The 17,638-nt window shown below is 47.4% G+C and overlaps 1 protein-coding gene and 1 pseudogene across 3 annotated transcripts; one reads left to right on the plus strand and one right to left on the minus strand.

The window, feature by feature from the left end:
• Nucleotides 1-2,932: 2,932 nt before the first annotated feature.
• OS9 (OS9 endoplasmic reticulum lectin) lies at nucleotides 2,933-16,804 on the minus strand. 2 transcript variants are annotated; one of them, XM_081127974.1, is made up of 15 exons: nucleotides 16,450-16,670; nucleotides 15,833-16,009; nucleotides 14,741-14,804; nucleotides 14,538-14,614; nucleotides 14,263-14,361; nucleotides 8,630-8,840; nucleotides 8,415-8,510; nucleotides 8,106-8,206; nucleotides 7,868-7,919; nucleotides 7,130-7,218; nucleotides 6,631-6,906; nucleotides 6,171-6,360; nucleotides 4,282-4,446; nucleotides 3,996-4,108; nucleotides 2,933-3,685 (listed from the first exon to the last, which is right to left on the minus strand). In XM_081127974.1, exons 1-15 carry the CDS (start codon nucleotides 16,609-16,611, stop codon nucleotides 3,560-3,562), a joined length of 1,998 nt encoding a protein of 665 aa, XP_080984100.1. In that variant the 5' UTR covers nucleotides 16,612-16,670; the 3' UTR covers nucleotides 2,933-3,559. The 2 variants fall into 2 exon arrangements, with proteins under 2 accessions (XP_080984100.1, XP_080984101.1); XM_081127975.1 differs by lacking the exon at nucleotides 4,282-4,446 and having other exon boundaries at nucleotides 16,450-16,804.
• On the plus strand, nucleotides 10,704-11,130 carry LOC308553184 (large ribosomal subunit protein eL32 pseudogene; annotated as a pseudogene). Its single transcript has one exon. The product of its transcript is annotated as a large ribosomal subunit protein eL32 pseudogene (transcript).
• Nucleotides 16,805-17,638: the final 834 nt, after the last annotated feature.

Below are 17,638 nucleotides of genomic sequence, written 5' to 3' on the forward strand. Positions count from 1 at the left end.
CTGTGGCTGGTGGCAGGATATCCAAGAGCACCTAGATGGCAGGTCAGATACTCCATCATGTACAACAGGTCTGGGATCACGTAGTAGAAGGAGACAGGCAGGTGAGAGCAACAGTGGGGGTCCAGGGAGCAGAGAAGTCACTGACTCCCAAGATGACCTCAGTTCTGGGAAGGAGTTAGGGTGTGGAGTTTAAAGGAGAGGAAGGGAGTGGGAGCAGCCTGGAGAAGTGAGATGGGGCAGTTTTGGTTAAGAACAGGAACTTTGGAGTCAGATCTGATTTTGAAACTAGGCCCTCCACTTCATAGCCAGGTTGCCTTGGTTAGGTTACCTGGGTGGTATATATTGGGCACCTGGTAAGGGCTCCAGGGCCTGCTCCAGGGAGACTATCCCAGGCTAGCCTGCTCACCTTGAGCACCTGGTACCAGAAGTAGAGATTACAATAGGGGTTCTTCTCTTGGCCGAGATGGAAGAGGTGCAAGATCTCCCAGCCTCAGAGGTCCCTGATGTCCATGAACTTCATGCCCAGTGGACATTTGCCCACTTCCATGTCATCTACAGGACCACTGAGGCCATAGCATCCTGTGACCAGTGCTGCCTCCAACAGCTGCAGCATCTCCTGCTTCAGCACAGTCAGTCCTGCTGTTCATTCCTCATGTACAGCGAAAAGTGTTTGCCCTGGGAAAGGGATAGGTGGGGTGGCATTGGGCCAGCAGCCAATGCAGGCTGGGCACGTGCTGTCATCCACCTTGATGGACCAGTCAGTGGCCCAGTGTCTTCCAGTAGAGTTGGTGCTGGCCCTCAGCCCCACGATGGACATTCAGCTGCAGGTGAGCCACCGAGCTAACTAGGTGTGGTTGCAGCAATGGGGCCAGGTCCCATTCACACGGAGGCCCTGGTTCTGCAGGATCCTAGGCTGGGTGACCACCCAGCACAGTGGCCTGATAGAGGAAAAGGTGGATTAAGGGGTGCAGTGCAGCGACAGATGCAGATGCAGGTGTGGTTTGGGAAGGCAAAGTGAGAGGAAGAGGGGCAAGTAGCAAAGAAGACAACTAGAAGACCTGGCCATTCTCCCTTACAGCTCAGAGACCCTGGATTCTCCCCCTTCATCTTTCCTTCTTGGTGGCAAAAGTTTACTTCCTTCTTCAGAAGCTCAACAGTGAGACAGAGTATGGGGAGGAAACAGGGCCCATGGAGAGAATGGAATTACCACAGGGAACCACAGGCCGGGGGAGGGTCCTTTCATATCCAGCCAGTGAAATGTAGTCAAGGCGTCAGGAACCCCCACAGCAAATCCCAACACTGAGTAATCCACGGGATTCTTTTTTCATGGGCTGCATCTTTGGCCTGGCTGGAGATGTAAAAGGTGGTAGTGGATGGGTAACAAAATATACACTCCAGGTGGTGGCAGGATAGGACTCTAGAAGGGGACTCCCTGAGGGGCTGAAGGAGAGTTGCTACCCATGCCACCCTCCCAGCTTGCCCTGGGTGTCCTTGCCTTGATTCCTGCTACCAGCTGCCCTCCCCAACCCCGCCTCACTTGGTTGCTATCTACCACACACCCTGCTCCACTCCCCTTGTTTGCCTTAGCACAGCTGGGGCAAACCAACCTCCTCCATGGGATTTTCACCAAAAGCCAAAGGAAAGTAAAAAGAAATTTATTATTAGAAGTACAAAATGATTAAATCTAGTGAGGATTCCAGAACTGTTTTCTGATGAGACTCCATCTACATCAAATCAAAGATAACCCTCCTGTCCCAGCTTCTCCCCACCTTCACATTCTAAAAGATCCTATTGTAACTTCTGATCAACTTCTGGGATTCCTTCTAAGGCTCCTGCCTCCATTTGGTCTCTTCAGAACTCCTCTGCACTTACTGTGGGCCAGGGACTGGGCTAAGAGCATGACACATACTATCCCTACGAGGCCAGTATAATTACCCATGATCTACCCATGAGGAAACAGCACTTGAAAAGTTATCTCGTTCAAGGCTCCACTGACTGTAAGAGGGGTGAGGATTTGAACCCAGCATGCCGACTACAGCTGCTCTTGAGGCCATGTCTCAGATCTTGCACAAGTGCAGCATCCCTCTCTTCAAGATGCCCAAATGGGTCTGGGGAAGCAGGATTTTATACATCTACCTATTACATTTCTAAGTAAAACAATTTAAGTGTAACATGCTCAGTAGGCACACAGTCAGCAAGAAGAGGGTCAGTCTCATACAACCTCCTTCAACAATAACGAATCCCACTTTCCACTTTTGGAGACCTGGCAGTTCCATGCCCTCTAGCTATTTTCTTACCTTGTGAGTCAGTGGAGCATCTTCAGCAGAAATGCTGTACACCTCAGGGATTGGGAGAAAGCGAAAGGAGGGGTTGGGTGAATCCACACCTGCACTTGGCAATGATGAGGAAGAAATGGAGACGCCTTGGCATATTATGAAGCTAGCCTTGTGGGCAGCAGCCCTTTCTCTGGGCATGGCTAAAGGAAGAGGTTTTTTCCTGGGAGATGTTGAGTGGTGTGGCCAGGTGTGGATGGGATATGGCTGGCAAGTAGGATCTGCAGCATGGTACAGGGAGAGAGTTCAGCAGAAGGGAGAGCCGGTGGCAGGCTAACACCATGGGTGTGCAATTGGCTTTCAGGGAAGTAAATGGGGAGAGGAGAATGAACAGAAATGGACAGATGAGGAAAAGGAGGGATGACAGGACTGTAGGTGTTTCAGTCTTTGCCAGGCCAGTGGTCTGGCTTGCTTATCTGTCCTGGTCTATTCCTGTACTCCAGGCCCCCACTGATACCACCTGGGAGGAGAGGATTGTAGAACAGGATGAGACTGTGTGCTCCACCCTGAAGGGAGCACCAAGCCTCTTCCCTACTTGAGCCCCCACCCCACTTACCCACCCCCCCTCCACCACAGAAGAAAAAAACACATTAATGGAGTGATGGTCCAGTTCTTTATTTAGAAACCTGATTGTTCAACAACATGATGGGTGGGTCTGTACCCCACCCTTTTCGCTGGATTGTGTCAGAGGTGGTGGGCAACTTTCTCCCATTTTCTCAGCAACAGAGGAAGGCACCTCAACTCAGAAGCACAGATTGTAGGGAACAGTATGGGAAGGGAAAGGAGCAGGAAATCCCAAGCCAATCCAAGGGAAGGGGGTAGGTGACTCCCAATAGCAGCAGGGCAGGGTCGGGGCCAGTCTCTTAGGGCCTATTACACAGCACACACTTTTTGTTCCCCCTGTTCTACTCCATTCAAAAGATCTCTAGGTAGGGAGGGAACAGGGACCAACAAGTTAAGGGACATAACAGGCAAGGGATGTGGGGAGAAGCCTCGGAGAGCAAAACTCACAGGGCTAGGGTGGTCTTCAGGGCAGCTCTCAGCAGTAGCAGCAGTACTCACCCCATGGCCCTTCTACACCCCTGGTTGGGGCCCCAGAAGTCCACAGCTCAGCTTTACTCTACTGTTTTACCTTCAGGGTCCCAGGGGGTGGGAGATGAGTGGGGAGGCAGTGGGGCCAATCTAGGAAGACTTGACTCCTTGGCCAACCGATGGTAGTAGTGGTCTCAGAAGTCAAACTCATCCAGGTCCCCTGTGCCCTCCCCACCTCCAGAGCCCCACACCCTGCGGTAATTGCTCTCCAGCTCTTTCTGTCGCTGCCGTTCCTTCTGTGCCTCTTCAGCTCCCTGTACCTGGTGAGGGGGAAACGGGGTGAGCTGGAGTGCTGGCAGGTGAGCCCAGGGGAGCACTGGGTACTGGAGGATCCAGGAACTAGTAGCATGCAGAAGGCAGGGATGGGCACCCACTTCTTACAGGGTTCTTGCCAAGGGCCCAAACACCCAGCTGCCAGAACTACCAGCCACTCTTATAGATGAGGAAAATGAAGCTTAGAAAGTGGCAAGGTTGGGATGTGCCTGTGTCACTTAACCAGGCTCTCAACACCACGGTACACTAGAGGGGGCCGGCTGGAGGTCCAGGACTTGGAGGTAGGGCTCCTCTCACCAAGATATTGAAGAAAATCTCCTTAAGGTTTTTCGTGTCCTCATCAGTCAGCCAGCGTGCATCCTCCTCAGTCCCTTCAGCCCCTGGTCGGACAATTTTGATCTCAATTTTCCCTAGAAAGAAGGGGGATGGGCAATGAGAGGAGACAAAGCAGGGGAGCTTCAGTGCAGATCCTCTGTCCCCCAGGTCCCAGCTGAGGTTTCTAGTCCACCTTGACCCAGCCCCTCCGTTTCCAGCAGCAAGCCCTTCCAACAGCTCTTATCCAGCCCCCCCCCCCAGGGCCCACCTTCAGCTGTGAGTCCCTCCCTCTCCAGCAGCTCTTTCACCAGCCCCTCGATTTGTTTCAGCTGTGGGTTTTCCCGTTTCATCTCGAGGACTGTCAGATCCTGATTGGGGCCTCTGTGACGGAGCTTGGTGACCCGGACCCGGACTCTGTGCTCAGGATCCTCCTCTTAGAGGGGGAGACACAGGGAGACACAAAGCAGAGCCGTGACTCCTGGGTTAGGGGCTGTGGTGGTCACTTCTCCCTAAGCCATCAATTGGTTGTGGCAGTTACTGCACCTCAAACATGCATATGAGCCAGGGCCCAAAATAAATCAGTCCATTCCATTCCATTCCGGCCTATAAAGCTCCCCCCACCAATTGCAGCTTCCCTTCTTCTGTCCAGAGCCAATAATTCTACCCATCACCTACAGGAAAACAATTGTTTTCTGACGCAAAAATTAGGCCACCCTGGGCCTACAAAGAAATTTTGTTTTAAGAAGCAGGGGCCCACTCTCCCTCTCAGCAGCACACCTATGCCTTTCCCTCCACCTCTTCTTCCCCAGGCCCATTACCTTTGTCTTTCCCTCTCCTAAGCTCCGAGGGCCCTTCTTTTCTTTCTCTCTCTCTTTCTTTCTTTTTCTTTCTTTCTTTCTTTCTTTCTTTCTTTCTTTCTTTCTTTCTTTCTTTCTTTCTTTCTTTCTTTCTTTCTCTTTCTCTCTCTCTTTCTTTCTTTCTCTTTCTCTCTCTTTCTTTCTCTTTCTTTCTTTCTTTCTTTCTTTCTTTCTTTCTTTCTTTCTTTCTTTCTTTCTTTCTCTCTCTCTCTTTCTCTTTCTTTCTTCTTCTTTCTTTCTTTCTCTCTCTTCTCTTTTCTTTTTTTCTTTTCTTCCTTTCTTCCCTTCCTTCCTTCCCTCCCTCCCTCTCTCTCTCCCCCCCATCTCTCTCTCTCTCTCTCTTTCTTTCTTTCTTTCTTTCTTTAATTTTTAAATGATTTCAGAGAGAGGAAGGGAGAGAGAGAGAGATAGAAACATCAATAATGAGAGAGAGTCATTGATCCACTGCCTCCTACATGCCCCCTACTGGGGATCAAGCTCAAAACCTGGGCATGTGCCCTGACCAGGAATGGAGCTGTGACCCCCTGGTTCATAGTTGACGCTCAATGGCTGAGCCACACCAGCTGGACTGCTTCTATAACTTGTTTCATGAGCCTACACAGCCCAGCTGGCTCACTTCTACTACCTCTGTAACTTCCTAATAAACTTTCTCTTATAATTTGAAAAAGAAAGAAAGCAGCAGCAGGCTGAAAAGCTGTGGTTTGGCACTCCCCATGTTGGTGCTCAAAAGACACTTCAATTGTTTATAGAGAAAGTAGGATGGAATGTTTGAAACTAACATTCCATTTGGAATGTCTGATCTCCACACCCATAGAACCCCACGCACGGAATGGACACAAGAGGGTGCAAGAAGAAGAGATTACTTCAAATCTGTCCAGGCAATTGCTTTATGAGCAGCTGGCTGCCTATTCACAGCCTGCCCACTGGGATCTCTCCTGGTGCAAAGTCCTAACTGTTGAAGGGCTGCATCCTGCACAGATGTGTGGTCTTCAGCACACAGGCTCACTGTAACTCATTTAAGATCTACTGACCACCCACTATGTGTCTGTCAAAGTGCTAAGCACTGGGCGTATGGAAGCCAGTCAGAAAACAAGATAGACATGCTCTAGAAGCTGCTTCCCAAAGGGATGAATAGAAGACAACCAGGCAAAGGGACGGAGGTGGTGGAAAGAAGGCAAGAGTGAGAGCAGTGTTTCAGAAACAGGGAAGAGAGTGAGCCCCCTCAGAAGGGAAAGAACATGTCACCCTCCTGCTGAGGGATAAAGACAAGGGACTTGGCTTCCCGGATGACAGCTCTCACCTGCTGGTCGGAGGGAGGGGGGAGGCTTTCTGGGGACAATCTTCCTTCTCTTGTGCTTCTTCACTAGCTCTGGACTCTGCTTTTCCTCCAGCCTTTTGATGAGTTTGTTGAGAGTGGATGTCAGGGCCAGCATAGCCCGATCCCGCTCTGACTCCTTCTTCAGCCCATCTGGGTTCAGCTCCTTCTCTGTCTGGAGTGTCCAAGTGGGGAGTGGAGAGTCAAGGGGCAGTGAAGGTTAGTGGTCCATGCTCCACAGGAGAGTCATGTCTAAGACCATCCCTCTCTCTGATTCCCCTTCCCTGCCATCCCCCCTTTTAATTAAATAAACTAACATTTCAGAGAGCCTGGCCAGGCCTCATGCCGTGCTAGGTGCTGACCTTTGCTTTCTTCCAGCCCCTCAGCCTGCCTTGCCCACAGGAGCAGACAGCTACAGAGGCAAAGGAGGAACAGCTGTGCTCACCTCCTGGATAATGTTCTCCAGCTCCTGCTCCATGCCAGCCTTCACCTCCGAACGGAGCCGCTCTCGGTCTGACGGGAGCAGTATCCCTTCCAGTTCCTTTTCAAATTCCCCCAGTAACTGCCGTTCATCCTCATCTTCATCGTCATCCTCCTCCTCCTCTTCTTCTTCCACCTCATTCGGATGTTCTGCGTCCCCCTTTTCCTTCACCTCTGGTTCCCTTTGAGGGACTTCTGCAGCATCGTCTTCAGGCTGCTCTTGGCCTGCATGTGGCTTCCCCTGGGTAGATGGGACCAAAAGAAAAAGGTAGATGGTTGGGGTTTCAGTAGGGACACACGGTGGGGGCAGACAAAGGGGAGCTGGGGGGTGGTGGTGGGGGCTGAAGGGAAGTAAAGGCAGCAAGTGAGCTCTATGGGGCTCAGCTCAGGCCCAGGTGAGGGTGGTTCGCCAAAGGCTCCCACCAGGGGACAGGTCCCACCCATCCCTTGAGCAGGGCCCATACCTTTTTGGCTCCACCTTTCAGCTCCTCTATCAATCGAATCAAGTCTGCAGGACTCCGGATGACTTTGACCTGCACATTGTTCTGAAAATCTGAGATGGAAAAATAGTAATGAACCCATTGTGTCTTAAACTCTATTTTGACTTCCTAGGGAGAGGAGCTCAGGAGACCAAGGATTGGTCCCAGTCTCCAGGAGCTATCTGTCTGGTCAGAAAGATAGGGGCCAATATAGCCCTCCAGAAAGCACTGGCCTAAGGTAGACTCAGGCAAGAGAGAGAAGGATGCCTACAAGTTGCTAAGGCCCCTGCTCTTTCATGTACGGCCGAGGCCCTTCTGGCAATCACTCCAGTTTTGGTGACTCCAGAAGAGATTCTGGAGCCAGGTGCTCCTCTTCCCTGGATCCTGTTCTCCATTTATTGTTTACTCAGTTCCAGACATTCACATTTAATCTCATAATCACCTCTAAAGTAGGAGTGATTACCCACATGTTATGGGTGACGAAACTGAGGTTAAGTGAAATCGTCCAAGATTACAAAGTCACCAAGTAGTGGAACCACCACGTCTGCTACCTCCATAGAAGAGAATTGTTGTCTAGAAAAAGTACTAACTCCTGTAAAAATGAATTCCCTGCTGTCCTGGCTGCCCAACTTCCCTCCTAGTGTTTATTTCTACATTTACCCCCACCCCTGCCCACTGGAAAATACATTCAAGCAGTAAAGGAGACATGGAGGGTTCACTCACCACTGGGAGAGCCTGGAGCTGGATCTGCTGGCTCAATGTTTGTTTCCTGCTCCTGATAAGAAGACGGCAGAGACAAGAATGCAAACATGTTTATACTCTTAAGGCAATGGTTCTGGATATATCCTTGCATCCTTAGACAGATGCAGGTCATTTCATAATGATCTCAGCTTGAGTGGCCCTCTATCCCAAAGCCCAGGTTCAGCCTCATCAGAGAAATGGCTAGGAGGCTGGCTCTCACCTCAGCCTGTGCTTCGTCCCTTCCTTGGACTTGGTCCTCTGGTTCATGAATCATCTTCCAGAAATCTGATTCCTTACTGCCATCCTTGGTTGGGCTTGCACCTGGGATACAGAGAACAGGGAGGAATCATAAAGGAGGGGAGAAATGGAAGGGCACAAAGAGAATGAAGACATTCCCTCCTCTATTACCAAGGGGGAAGGGCCCATAGTACTTTTTCACCCCACACCCAAAAGTCAGTCCAGGACAGTAAGACTGAGGAATGGAAGAAATGGAAACAAGTTTCATGGTACAGGTGAAGCAAGTTCCTACCTGCTCTCTTTGTAGGTACCACCCCAGATTTGGTCTCACTCCACATTTGAGGGTCTTGCAGCTCCTCTATCATTTTCTCTTCATACTGCTTGGAGTCTACCGAGAAAAAGCATGCAGGCAAGACAGGGACGCATTCCTCTGGGCTCTTCAGCACTTTACCTTCTGCATGTCCCTCCCCATGTCTCTTTCCTCTCCTTGCTCTTTCAATTACTCACCAGCTTGCCTCTGAATGTAGGCCATGTACTCCTCAGGCTGCAGGGCAGGGTGGCAGAGAATGGCTTGGGGAGCAGCACTGGGTGGGGGCCGGAGGAGAGGATGGGGGCAGAGCCGAGGAGTCCGAATGGTCAGCACATAGGAGCAGGACAAGGGCTCATCCACACGATCAATGTAGTCCCCAGAAATACCAGCTCCCTCGTCACAGAGGAACTGTGAGGACAGAGAGGCAAATAAATAGTAATAACAACCAATAATTACCTTTAGTTCTTAGGAATTCCTATCCAGTTATATAGACCAATGAAGTAAAATTGAGAGTCCAGAAAATAACCTTCATTTTTATCGTCATTTGATCTGCAACAAGGTTACCAAGATAATTCAATGGGAATAATCTTTTCAACAACTGGATATCTACATACAAAAGAATGAAGTTGAACTCCTACCTCATACCATTTGTACAAAAATTAACTCCAAATGGATCAGAGACCTAAATGTAAAGCTATAAAACTCTTAGAGAGAAACATAGGTGTAAGTCTGCAAGGCCTTAGATAAGGCAATGATTTATTAGATATGACATCAACAGTACAAAAAGAAAAATAGGTAAATTGGAATTCACCAAAATTAAAGCTTCTGTGCTGCAAAGGCTTCAATCAAGAATGTAAAATGACAACCCATAGTATGGGAGAAAATACTTACAAGACACATATTTTGATAAGGGACTTGTATCCAGAATATAAAGAAATTTTATAACTCAATAATAAAAAGACAAATAATGCAATTTTAAAATGGGAAAAGGGTCCTGGCTGGATGGCTCAGTTGTTTGGAGCATCATCTGGGACACCAAAAGGTTGCAGGTTAGATTCCTGGTGAGGGCACAAATGGGAGGCAACCAATCATTGTTTCTCACATCGATGTTTCTCTCTCTCTAAAAATCAATTAAAAACAAAACAAAACAGAGATCTGAAGCAAATATGGTGAAATTTAACATCTATTTAACTTGGCAGTGGATTTATGGGTCTCTATGATGTTATTTTCTCTATGTTTGAAATGTTTCATAATTAAAAATTTAAAGGAAAAAAATCCTAGATCTCTCTGAACTTTTACATAAGAACTGAAATAGGGACCCAAATTTATTTAATTCCAAATGACTAACTATTTTATTTCATTGTTCCCAAACCCCATGAAAACTGTACTTTTCCCTACTGTTATTTACACTGCTCCTACTGAGGCATGGGAAAGATGGAATTTCACTGTTCCCGCCCTGGAGTGAGGGATTTACTCTATCACACAGGCTAGGAACTTGAGTGGTTTGTTAGGATATGAGAACTAAAAAAGAGAAGCAACCAGGCAGGAACGTCCTCAAGTTTCTGTCACTAAAACTTCCAGACTCTCAAGCAAAAACATCACCTTTTCATTTTCGTTATAACCCTGGAGCCCCGCTCCTCAAGGTAACTGCTCTTTTGTGTTCTGCATCCCTGCCCTGCCCACATTCTATTCTCCTTCTTTCTCTTGTACCTCAGTCTCTCCTTTCTAGTAGGTCCATCCAACAGCATTTAAACATGCTCCTATCTTGTCTGCAAATTGGAATGGCCACTCTGGAAAACAGCATGGAGGTTCCTCAAAAAACTAAAAATAGAACTATCTGATGTCCCAGCAATTCCACTTCTGGGTATATATCCGAATAAATCCAAAACATTAATTTGAAAAGATACATGCACCCTATGTTCATTGCAGCGTTATTGACAATAGCCGAGATATAGAAGAAACCTAAGTGCCCATGGATAGACAAATGGGTAAATACATGGTACATATATACAGTGGAATATTACTCAGCCATAAAAAAGAATGAAATCTTACCATCTTTGACACCATGGATGGACCTAGAGGATATTATGCTAAGTGAACTAAGTCAGACAGAGAAAGCCAAATACCACTTATATCTAAAACCTAAAAAACACACAAAATAAAAACAGTTTCATAGATACGGAGAACAAACTGATGGTGGCTGGACGGGAGGGAGTTTGGGGGGATAGGTGAAATAGGAAAGGGGGTAAGAAGTACAAATTGGCAGGTGGCAGCCATCTCCTCCTTGGCACCATGGCTGCTCTCAGATCCCTCGTGAAACGCCAAGATTATCAAAAGGAGGACCAAGAAGTTCATTTGGCACCAGTCATACAGATATGTCAAAGTTAAGTATAACTGACAGAAACCCAGAGGCACTGACAACAGGGTGCACAGGAGATTCAAGGGCCAGATCTTAATGCCCAACACTGGTTATGGAAGCAACAAGAAAACAAAGCACACGCTGCCCAGTGGCTCTCAGAAGTTCCTGATCCACAGTGTCAAGGAGCTTGAAGTGCTGCTGATGTGCAGCAAATCTTACTGTGCTGAGATTGTTCTGTGTCTCCTCAAAGACCCACAAGCCACTGTGGAAAGTGCAGCCCAGCTGGCCATCAGAGTCACCAATCCCAATGCCAGGCCGTGCAGCGACGAAAATGAATAGATAAATTGTGTGAACACTATCTTTGTGTTAATAAAACCATAAAATTCTGCTAAAAAAAAAGGAAGTACAAATGAACAGGTACAAAGTAGTCCTGGGGATGGAAATAAAGTACAGCATAAGGAATACTGTCAATAATATTAACTATGTATGGTGTCAGGTGGGTACTAGACTTATCAGAAGGATCACTTCTTAAGTTATAAAATGTCTAACCACTATGCTGTAAAAAAAAAAAAAAAAGCCATCTTACAACACAAAACAACAAAGCAGCACCCTTCTCAACCCCGCAGCCCTCTCACTAGTGCTCCCCTTTCCCTCTCCTCTACAGCTGCTGGGCCAACTCCTTCTCCTTCAATCGTCAGTTCAAAGGTCACTTTTTTCCAAAGGCCTCTCCTTTACCTAGACTCGGTTATTTCCCTAATTTTGTGCTCCCCTATGGTATGTACTTCACCTGTCAGAGTATCTATCCTGCTTGTTGTGGCCATTCACTTAATGGACTTGGTCTCTCAGTCATCCTTTTATCCCCAGTTTCTATTAACAGTGCTTGGCAAATGGCATAAGTTCAACAGATATGAGGAAAATGCAGTCTTCTCCCTCAGTTCTTGGCCTACTGAAGTTACAAAGAAATTAAGAAATAATGAGAATACAACGAAGTGCTGTAATAGATTATATATATGTGGATGCTTGTGAGCTGCTCTGGTCTGAATGTTTGTGTACCCCTAAAATTCCTATGTTGAAATCCAAAATGCCCAATGTGATGATATCTGGAGGTGGGGCCTTTAGGAGGTGATTAGGTCATGAGTATAGAGCCCTCAGGAATGGGATTAGTGTTCTTATAAGAACCCCCACAGAGCTAACTAGCCCCTTCTGACCTGGAAGAAAGCCCTCGCCTGACCATGCTGGTACCCTGATCTCCAACTTCCAGCTTCCAGAATTGTGAGAAATAAGTTCCTGTTGTTTATAAGCTACCCAGCCTATGGTATTTGTTATAGCAGCCCAGACTAAAACATGGATGTATATATAGGAATATCTGAAGGAACACAACTAACTTTCTGAGTTAGTCAAGAAAGGTCACATAAAATAGATGACATTTGAACTGGCTTATCATTCATTCCTTTCATTCAGTGAATAATTTCTGGGCACCTACTTGAGGATATATCAGAAAATAAGACAGACATTGTCCTTGCCTTCCTGGAGCTTATTCTAGTGGGGGTAGACAGGGAGAGAAAGAGATTAAACTCAAAGAAAGAAGACAATTTCAAGAAATGATAAATGCTTTGAAGACTATAAAACACTGCAGATGTTTACCAGGATGGGAGTCGAAGCGTGCACACATCAGATCTCCCTGTGGTGTCACAGGGATATATAATCGGAATGAGAAGATGGATCCAGCCATTCAAATAGCTGTGGGAAGATAGCTCTAGGCAGAGACCCACTGGTTCAAAGGACAGAAAAAAGGCCAGTGGGACGGAAGCACAATGAGTATTTTTATCTCCAAGCCAGACCTCATCCCTAACTCCAAAATATCAGAGCCAACTACCAGCTGGATATCACCACTGAAATGTCTAAATAGGCATTTGACTTTCATATGCCCAACACCAACCTAGTTTTCTCCTCCAAAACTGTTCCTTCCCACTTTACTAAATGACAGTTCCATTCTTCCAGTTGCTCAAGCTAAAAACCCTGGAGTCATACTTGACTCCACTCCACATCCAATCTATCAACAAATCTTATTGGCTCTACCTTCAAAATACATTCAGAATCCAACTGTTCTCCACCACCTCTGCTGCTACCACCTTGGTCTGAGTTGAAATATTTGGAACTTACCCTTTAAACAAGGCAGAATCATCAAAGGTTTTCTGGTCTGGGCAGAGGAGTGACACATGCTTATAGTGCTGTGTTGGGTCCAGCTCACACTAGTTCACAAGAGCCAACTGGGAAATTTTCAAGAATTTTGTAATACAGTTGACATCATGGTGATAGCATGAATTGAGCCATGGTGGGGATATTGGCAAACATTATATCAGGGATCCTCTCTTCACCCCCTTTACCCTATACCCTGGTAATCTGGCTGTTCAACATTTACCAGCATACAACTGCATGTGCAAATCAGTATTACAGAAAGATAATTCTTGTGTCACGTGGCTCTCTACAGGTGTATTTGTAAATGCACAATAGAATCACCTAAGAAACTTTTCCCACCATACATCTGCCTGCCTGCCTGAACTCACTAAGGAAACTAGATCAGGAACACTTGTTAAGAGCGGCTGTTGGGCCCTGGATGGTTTGGCTCAATTGGTTGGGCGTCATCCCATGCACCAAAAGGTTGCCAGTTCGATTCCTGGTCAGGCCACATGCCCGGGTTGCGGCTTGATCCCTGGTAGGGGGTGTACAAGAGGTAGCTGATTGATGTTTCTTTCTCACATTGATGTTTCTCTCTTTCTCTATAACCCCCTCTCCCTTCCTCTCTCTCTAAAAATTAATAAAAAACCTTAAAAAAGAGAGAGGCTATTGGCAGTTATGCAGGTGAGGGATGAAGGTACCAAGCACAAGAAAGAAGAGGAGAGCTGTGAGAGAAATCTAGAATAGAATAAATGGGCTTTGGTATTTACTCTGAGAAAACTAAATTCCTTTTCTCCATATCACTCCTCAGTTTGTAATCTCAGACTCATTTCTGTGATTCTTTTGTTAACATCTGTCTTCCTTTCTAGACTGTGCATTTCGTGAGGGCAGGGGCTGCATGTTTGCCCACCATGTGTCCCCAGAGCAGAGCCTAATACCTACACCAGCACGATTTCACAGAAGAGTCATTAAATGAAGAAAGGAAGACAGAGAAGGAGAAAGAAGAGTCAAATAATAACACTCAGATTTCTAGCTTAGGTGACAGAAAGGAGACACAAGTACAAAAGAGTAAGCGTGTTTGGGGGTTTAGAGGGGAGGGTTTGGGAAATGTTGACTAGAACTGCTTCTGAATCTCCAGGCAGTGACATCCAGCTGGTAGCTGGAAATATGAGTCTTAAAGTTAGGCTTTAGGGCCTGGGAGAGAACGTCTTGATTGTAAATGCAACTTTGCCTTCTTCCATTAGAATCTGTATTGTCACTGAGGAAGTATAACTTCCCTTTTTCAAGACTCACCCGAACTTCAGCCTCCCGGGGCCTCCCGTTGAGGTCACACTTGGACCCGTTGCCATAGGTCTGGCTGTGGTAGCGTTTCAGGCGATGCTGCTTAGAGGCCTGGGGAGGAAGAACATCAGGCAGGAGAGAGATGGGGCGTGAGAAAGAGAGCAAGGGGTAAGAATGACCACCACACTCCAAGAAACATATCAGCGAATCCTGACCCTCCCCTTCTTGTCAGGGCTTTTAGTTTGCAGCCAGCAACCCTTTCTCTCCCAATCCCACACTCCTGCCACCTTGGCTGTTTCATCATCCCAGTCGAAGGCCGATTGGTAGTAGCCGAGATAGAGGACTTCACCTTTGATCTCTGAATCTGCAAGAGAAACCACAGTGAATCAGTTACTCCCTTCTGAGGACTAGGAGGGAAGGGGATTGGAGAGGCAGGTCACCTTCCATGACAGGGTGCTGAGGGCTTAGGGAAAATGTAGGCGTGAGTCACCTTCCATGTGGTACTGCTGGATGTGGCGTCCATAACAGAATTCATATGTCCACCAGTCCTTGGTCTGACAATAAAAATTTAAAAAATCATGGAGATGCAGTGCAGATGTCTCTTCTTGGAACCAAAATTTCTCCTGGCTCCAAGACACATAACCTCTCATCTACTTCTCATCTCCCTCTGCTTCCACACTCAATTCGCCAGATTCTCAGAGAGGAGGGAGGGTTGTTTTACTCTGTGACTCAGGGAGATACCTCTAAAGCCTAACTGTTTTCACCCTGGCCAGTGTGGCTCAGTTGGTTGGGTGTTGTGAATGGAAAGGTTGTGGTTCGATTCCTGGTCAGGGCACATCCCCAGTAAGGGGCATGCAGGAGACAGCCAACTGATGCTTCGTTACATTGACGTTTCTCTCCCTCTCTCTAAAAATCAATAAAAAAATCTCAAAATCTTTTTTTTAGAAAAAGCCTGTTTTCCACCTGTGGGCTTTCTACACCTCCCTTTTAAAAGATTTAAAAAAACCCTCTTTGCTCTCCATAAAGGTAAGAAATCAAGGCATTCTTGAAGCACTCAGACCAGGAAAACATAAAATATTAATTGGACGTCTATAACACTTCTTGTGCTCGTCTAGCCACTGGGGATACAGCTAAAGTCTCTGACCTCATGGACATACATTCTAATGTTGGGACTCAGACCAAAAATAAACAAACTGATGATTCAGTTAATAAGATGATTTCAGATCATGAAAAGCACCATGATGAAAATAAAATAGGATACTGGGGCAGGGTGATAGGGACAGTGGGTGACTTTACCAGGAAGGCTTCCCTAGGGGAGAGCCCATCTCAGCCCACACTGACCCTCTTTAGGCACCTCAATGTTGGCTTAACCCTTATTCTGAGATTATCCTAACCCTTCTCTATATTCAGCACCAGTGGTTGCAAGATTCTTTGCTTCTTTCCTCTCTGTACAACATGTCTACGCCTCCAATGGCCTTCTTAACTCTGACAGGTCCTCCCCACTCCACCTTTCTCACTGACACTCCGGTTCTCAGGCGCATAGTTCCCTCGCCCTCATTCCGTCCATCCCAGGCTCCCTCACCTTCAGCAGGCAAGGAGCATCTTTCATTGGGTTCAGCAACTCGGGGATCCCAGGCCCTTGGTAAGCAGGTGTCTCCTCCTCCCTTTCACGCTGGAAATGAATGGCTCCAGCTGGCAGGCGACATTCATAGCGCTGCTTGTACTTAGAGGAAACAATCACCACGTCCGAAGCTTGGCTCTGGGAAAAAAGGGAGGGAGAGTCGGGGACAGGGAGGCAAAGAGAGGCTGGGGTCAGGAAGAACAATGAGATCCCTCTTCGGATCCTGGGGTAAAGCCCAGTTAAAACAGAATGGGCCACAAGTCCTCCAGCTGTGTTTGGCTCGTGTGCGGAGGGAGCACTACCCCTTCTCCAGCGGGCGGAGTGCGAGGGGGTTTCGATGAGGAACCCAAGCTGACAGCGGGAAGCCCCACCCTCCCAGTCCCTGGCTCCAAGCGAATGGGGCTCAGTCTGCTTGATCCTCCTGAGATCCGTTGGATCCTCAGGAGACATCGTAAAACTCCTGCCTACTCTTCCCGATTCTCCTTAGGCTCCCGCCGCAGACTCCACAGCTGCCCTTCTTCCTTTACTTTCCCCCCTTCCCCTTGCCCAGGACACCCTTCCGCTCTACGCCTCCTCACCTGCCCTCCCATGACAGGCAACGGCAGGATCTCGATCCCATAACGCATCTCACTCAGCTCCTCCAGGTTCAGGCTCCCGACACCGCCAGTCAGGCTTGCGGGTAACAAGAGTCCCAAAAGCAGCAACCCCAACAGCCTGGACAGCAGCGGTTCTGCCGCCATCTTTCGCTCCCCGTCTTAGCCAGAACTCCTTCCGCCCTCAACCTGGCAGCAGCCTCACCACGTCTATTAACATCCCGAAGTCTCATTGGCTAGCTGTCCTGTCCCTCTCACGTACTCTGGTCCCATTTGTAGATGCGCCTCTAAAGCCCACGTGGAGGTGGATCACGAAGATTAGCAAAACCACTCGCTACGCGTGATTGGTCCTAGACGTTAGCCAATCATCGACGAGATCAGACTCCCTCCCACCCTCTCCCAGTTCCAGAGAGGCGCGGTCTCTGCCCTGGGCCCCAGAAAGCCGTTTTATTCTGTCCTTGCACAGCTGTCACTAGCATTTCTTTTACTTTTTTAGTCCTTTCTTGCATTGTATCCTGCCCCCGCCAAGCGGAGGACTGACGTCAATGAGTGGGTGAATGCAACGTCCCTGAAAGATTATTTGTTGCAAAACAAACTATTACAGAAGAGCATTTCTTTTTTCATATATATACAACTTTAGGGCCATCTGGTAATTGTGTCAATTCTGTCTGTATACTATGTTGCCCTCCAATAAAATTATAAATAAACAATGGCGGTTTCCATTAAAGACTAATGGGGCGGGGATGCGCAAATTATCCTCCAGGCCATATAAAAACAAAGAGAGAGGGAAAGGAGACAACAGCAGCTACATTTTAGAAGCTAAAAAGGAAATGAAGGAATAGTAATTGATTTAGGAAACCTGAGAAATTGATTCCTAAACAAAGGTAAACAAGAGCATGATTATATCCTTGGAAAACTTCTCTGGGGAACCTGACCAGCCCCAGAGAGAAATCCCAAAGATACTTTCATCAGGGCTCTCTGAATGAAACAGATGAAGGAATCCTACAATGAAGCCCTTGGCATACATGACGAACCCTCCCAGTCTTTCCAATAAGCCTTTTAATGTCCTCACTCTTAAATAGAAGCAGATAGCCGAGGATCATTAGACATTTGAGGAAAGTCTTTACCATACAATACAGGAAGCAAAACAAGCAAGCAGGAAAAGAGAAATTTA

The sequence above is a fragment of the Miniopterus schreibersii genome, assembly GCF_964146895.1.
Source record: "Miniopterus schreibersii genome assembly, chromosome: 2".
Taxonomy (NCBI): Eukaryota; Metazoa; Chordata; class Mammalia; order Chiroptera; family Miniopteridae; genus Miniopterus; species Miniopterus schreibersii.

Coding starts and splice junctions, on each gene's coding strand:
- OS9 (XM_081127974.1), bottom strand. CDS start 16,611: ATGGCGGCAGAACCGCTGCTGTCCAGGCTGTTGGGGTTGCTGCTTTTG. Junction 14,615..14,740: donor CCAGCAGTACCACATGGAAG/GTGACTCACGCC, acceptor TTTCTCTTGCAG/ATTCAGAGATCAAAGGTGAA. Junction 8,511..8,629: donor CTACATTCAGAGGCAAGCTG/GTGAGTAATTGA, acceptor TTTTCTCGGTAG/ACTCCAAGCAGTATGAAGAG.